At 31.1% G+C, this 6,000-nt stretch overlaps 1 protein-coding gene across 1 annotated transcript; it reads left to right on the top strand.

Annotated features, from left to right (window-relative positions):
- LOC118048302 (uncharacterized) lies at positions 1-3,757 on the top strand. Its single transcript, XM_035057906.2, has 4 exons — positions 1-286; positions 1,024-1,135; positions 2,933-2,992; positions 3,416-3,757. Exons 1-4 carry the CDS (start codon positions 162-164, stop codon positions 3,494-3,496), a joined length of 378 nt encoding a protein of 125 aa, XP_034913797.1. The 5' UTR covers positions 1-161; the 3' UTR covers positions 3,497-3,757.
- The last annotated feature ends 2,243 nt before the right edge of the window (positions 3,758-6,000 follow it).

Genomic DNA, 6,000 nt, shown 5'->3' with positions numbered 1-6,000 from the left:
AAAGTAAGTGAAGGAAGGCCACGTTGGCAAGGGAAGAAGGCAACGTTTGCGGTGTTTTGCCATTGCCGTTGGTAACAGTGAGAGAAGCAATTTACAGAAAAATGCAAAAAAAACCCCACCCCTGCTCCTTTTGTAAACTTTGTACTGACTAGTGACAGAAAATGGGAGGTGAAAGGAAGAAGATACTGGTGGGTCTAATGGTGGCAATGATTTTGGGATTTGCAGTCTATTTCAGGCTTTGGACAATTGACTATGCTATCTCCTCTGATGACACCGAATTGATAAGGTTTCTTTCTTTCTTTTGATCTAATCACCAAAATACATGCTTTTATTGTTGGTAGGTATGATTTTGGTAAGAAAATTAGTGGGTTTTCTTCCATTTCATAAAATGTACAATGTTTTTGAGAATTCAATGATGTTATATTACACAAGCCTGGAGCTAAAAAATGCCCTCAATTTTACCTTTTATTTATTTATTTCTTGATTCGCAAAGAGCTTTTCAGCTGGCTTTACAAATTTCACTCCTATTAACGTGATTATGCTTGAATTAGAGAGTCACTCAAGTGGATTGATTGTATGATTATGAATGTAGAGTTACACTAGCCTGTTGGCTGTTACTACTAATTATGATTCTGTTAGTCCACATTCAATCGCAGACCCTAATTAATTATGCACAACTGGAGTTAAAAATAATGAACCAATTTGCATTAGATCTGAATTCTTTCCTTAAAATGAAAAGGGCTTTGGGTTGGTTCACCAGCTTATATGCTATTTTTACAATGTTTGCTTCTTTTCTAGTAAAAATCAAAGCTGTCATTGATTCTGAAAGCAAGCTGAATAACTTTGTATACCTTTTGTTCCCAGTACAGCAGTAGAATACTTTCCATATTTTATTTGTTTTACAATTGCAGTAATTCTTATAACTGGTGCTGTACATTTTAGTAATTAAGGCGCAAATGCAATTGTTTTACCTTCATCCTACTTCTTAGCTCCACGGTGTTTCTGTGCTTTGGAATTTTGTAGAAGACAGTTCGATCTTGCCAACAGGGAAGCATTGGATGAATCTGCTGAGTGGAGGATGAAATATGATGAGGAGGTAGAGAGAGCTGCAAAGTGTGATAAGCAACTGGTAGAGGTGTGCTCACTTCTATTTCTCCTGATCTGTTTGTTATTCTTGGTGGTATTGCACACTTTAAGTTTTTAACTTTACTTAGTTGGGAATATCAGTTTTACTGTTTTAAGGGGTCTGTCTTTTTTTATCTTTACGACTCTACTCAAATAATCAAAGTCCATAAGTCCTTTCGTACTGATACTCACTCACCATCTTCCTGCCTTTGACTATGGGAAGGAAAAAAAAAAAAAACTGAAACTTCCAATTTGAACGAATCTTGTAAATGCATTTTGGAGCTAGTAATAAGTTAATTATGTCTTCTGATTATTGAATTTGCTTATAGTTGGAATCCTTTTGGTTCAGCGACTTTAACCAGACTCATCTTCATCATTCTTGGCTTCAATTTAGTCAATTATTGATTTTTGAACTGTACCTTCCATTGGGTTTTCTGATGTCAAAAGGACTTTGTTTTGAGTTGGCAAGCTCCATGAGCATTGTTATGTCTTCTAGTTACTACTTTTGCAATGCTCTGGATTTTCAAGTGGAAATCAAAGTTGATAATATTACGTATGAAGAATAAGGAGTCCAATGTGATTTGAACGGAAGTATGTTATATGGCAGTGCCAATACACACACAAAGCAATTAAAAAATTTATATGTATAGCTTCCATGAGATTGAAAGAGTTACCTTACATGAATATCAGATTATAAAAATGAAGTCATGTAGTGAAGCTGCTGTGAAAATGTTGTTACATTGGTTGTTCTGGGCATTAATTTTGCTGCTCTTGGAAGGTCGTTTGTGTAACAGCTGTACATCTGGGTTTGAATACTATATTTGGGTGAACATATCTATACTCGATGTAGACAATGCATTTTTCTAACCAGATGATTTAGCCAGAATAATTATTGAATTACTCTTGTGCTTTTTGCAAATATTGGAGCATAACTTAAGAATAATTCTGAGGGAAATGTTCCATTATCTTTGGATATTATTAATATTTCTGCTGGCAAATGGGCGGTTTTGACATTTCTATGTATGTGGTGTGCATGTGTAAGAGAAAATGTGCTTTCTGAACCATCATATGTGGATTGGCACCTCAATTTTCAGCTCATGGAATAGTCAAAACTTGCACATTTCTGTTTCATATGATATCAATGATATCTTATAATGCTGGTGGGTTTGGAGCAATAATATTCATGTTGGGAACTTAGAAGCTTTTTTGTTGTTTTATATCATGTTTGCTTTTGGTTTCCTGTTTTTGTGTTGAAATGTCTGTGAACAAACTGTGAAAACTTATCTATTTGTATTGTCCCACTAAAAAATGAAAACCAGTAAACAGTTACCACAATTTTGGAAACCAGTAGAAATGCTTTTCAAATATTTTCACAAGTTAGTTTTATTTCCCCTAATTTCACATATTATTGGCATAACTTACTATCTATTGCCCTGCTCTCTTGATTACCATTACCACTGGTGAGTGCCGGTCAGTGATGATCTGCAATCACCAATTGACAACTCACTGTCAACCACCACCAATTAGTTGGCAATGAACTCCACTGATTGCAATCGACTACCATCTGACCATCTGTCAGGGATAGCTAATGTCACTGCTGATTGCTTTTTTAGAAATAAATGTCGAAATGAAAACTAAAAAGGAAAAAGGAACAAAATATAGAGGTAAAATGGTAAAAGGACAAACTGGAAGTGATATTTCAAATGGGATTGTGATTTCCGTTTGTCAATTTCTCTTCAAAGTATATAGGACCTAAAAACTCAGCCGTTTGCATCTGACTAAATTTTTCTTGTATCCTGTGGCACAGATAAAGCAGAAAGTGGAGGATGCTGCCTCCGTTAACCAGCAATTGGTAATGCTACAAAAGGTGACTCTCCAACATCAAACATCTAGTTCTTTTGTTTCTTCCTTCTGATATTCAATTTTTATGGTTGAAATCTGTTTGATACATTTTCTGGAATTTTTCTTTCAACAATAAAGGAACTCTAGAATCAAGTAGCTTGGTCATGTTTTTTGCCAAACATAGTTTGTTTCTCAAACGAAAATTCATCATCAAGTGAAACTGTGCTAATGCCTTTGTCTACTGAAAACTTCCAGAATTGATAATGTTGCTTGAGTAGGATCTTTAGCGTAACAAAAAAACCATCTTGTTCATATTTATAATCTTTTTCTGGAGTCTGGACCCTAATGATCAAGGAGGACCTGGAATTCTATTATTCTCGTTATAATTTGGAATCTATTTGCAGTTTGAATTTGTGTGTTTTTTTCTGACACTTTCTCACATTACCAGGAAAACATGGCCCTAGTTGGGAGGATGGAAGTCTTGAAAAACAAGCTGGAGGCTTCCAAGTTAAAGTGTCTCTCAAAATAGATCGGCGACTTGAACAGAATTCTAACTTGCCCTTACGTGTATCTAAGCGCCTGTAATTTACTTGTTTACAGAAGATCTCAAATGCTGTGAGATTGCAGTTTCTGATGAGTCCAACAAAGGGAAATGGTTTTTGAATGCGATTCAGTCTCTTACCCATAGCTATGTACATTACATACAAGGTATATGCTTTTTAGTTAAGAGAATGTTTAATGAATTATAATGCGTTTGTACCAGTCATAATAAATTTCCTTTTGCTCTCCTCTCCCCTTTCTTTGGACTTCACTCCGTGAATAAGGGATTTATGGATAGCGAAGAGGCCTTATAGCCAATAGGTTAGTTATATAATACTAGTTTTATTTATATAAAATATATTTATTATTAATAAAAGTTTTTATCTTTAGTAATTTAATTATATTTGATTAATGAATCTAGAGTAAAAATAAAGTTAGTAAAATAAAAATGTTTTGCATAGAAAATTATAAAGTTATAATTATGAGATTTTTATTGCATTAAAATATTGTTTCTAAATATTCTATTAAGACTAAACATTAATTAGAGTTGTTGAGATTGATATATATCATATTCATTCCTTTATGAAAGGAAACAACTGCTCTCCTAAACTAAGGTATAAGAGATACATGAAACTAATATGTAAGTGCTTGTTAGATGATATGTACAATGAACTGACCCACAAAAAAATTTCATATAAAAAGATCATCTATGTCTATGAAAAGACTCTGTGATAATTGTGTAAGTGATTTTTAAACTTGAGATTACCAAATTATCTTATATAGGGAGTTATGCTTTGATCTTAACTACACGTGTTATTCAAAGGTAACAAATAGACATATATCGGGTATAACATAGACTATGTAAAGGTATTTAAGTAATAAAAAATAACAAGTCAAATATTGATTATATAGTGGCTACAAAAATTGTCAAAAAGGTTTTTTAGTTTAATTTTTTTTAATAAGTGAAAATAATACAGAAGCCAATAACTTAGTTCAATAAGATCAGGATACAAAATGATCTTCAATCATTATGGTATCATCCATGTGTCGATAATTATATATTACTAATATCCATGTAACGAGGCATAAAATAGTATAGTCTCAATGGTAAAAAAATGCACTAAGTTGTAAAGATAAGATTAAACTCATCTTTATATAAGGAATATAACGAAAAATAAGGTTGATAAGAAAACTAAGAGATCAACTTAGAGATCACAAGAATAAAGTTGCTTCATATCTATATTGCTTGTATTTTAAGTGTGATAGTAATGCTATTACTAATATTTAACTTAAAATTTTTATTGTTGACTCTAATAAAATAAAATAAATGAGTTGTTTATTGAGTACAAACAATTAACAAGTCCACGTTGCAAAAAGTTATTCAAGAAAAGCTACAACATGTTTTAGTTAAAATATTTGATTGGTTGATATGTTAGACATGGTTGATGTTTTTGGGTAACAATGTTCATTAATAACATCATATATGGTTGATTGTTCAATTAATTTCAATCACCAAAGTATCTTCCTTCAATTATTTAAGAATAAATAAATACAAGAAGCATTTGTTACACTAAAAATAAACATCCACATGTCATTAAAAATAAATAATGATTGGTCATAATAAAATAAAAGAATGAAGCTAGAATCAATCTAGTGTAATGGAATCAATCACGTTGGAATAATCTTAATCAACTAAAAGGTTTAAAGAAGCAGTTGATTAAACTATCAGAAATCATGATTGATTAAAGAAAAGCGATCAAACATAGTAGTTTGAGTGTGTGCAAGTAATCAGAAGGTTCATTTATACTCAGAACATGAGTTCTTAATATATTAAACTCATTATAATTATAAATTAGTTAGGATTTATATGGTTATTAATAAGATAATTAAGTATATATATAACAATTATTATATAATTGCTTCATTGTTAGATATAATTTGTAATATTAAAATTAGATGTATACATGAAAATCAAGCACTTTACCATTATAAATAGACCATCTAGTTATAGTTAAAGATGTCTAACCTTATATACACAATTTTTATACAAATTTATCTTTTTCTTTCCTTTCAGTTTTTCATGCTCTCTTTTCCATTTTCATTATTTTCCAATATTTTTCAATTTCTATAGTTCATCTTCCTCTATCTTTTTCTCTTCATGTTTTTTTTTTTGGTATGGTATTAATTGAGATAAATTACATTTTTCTAAATGTTCAAAATCTTGGTATTTTATATTTCACATGAATTTACAAGGTTGCTAATTGCTTTATTTCATAATTAAGTTCTTATTGTGTTGTTTCTTCTTCTTGAAAGGTAGGAAAAATTAATTGATAGCATAACTAATTAAAGAATTATTTGATAGATTAAAATATTAGCATGCCTATTAGGACAATTAGGCCATTTCAAAATGATTTATAAAAATAAAGGACATTCATGCCTTTTTTCTAATGTAATAACTATAGTGAATACTCATGAAGTAGAAGCATTTAATTC

The sequence above is a fragment of the Populus alba genome, chromosome 6 (genome assembly GCF_005239225.2).
Source record: "Populus alba chromosome 6, ASM523922v2, whole genome shotgun sequence".
NCBI classification, from domain to species: Eukaryota; Viridiplantae; Streptophyta; class Magnoliopsida; order Malpighiales; family Salicaceae; genus Populus; species Populus alba.
Note: the sequence above shows the minus strand (reverse complement) of the source record. Positions and strands in the feature narration are given on the sequence as shown.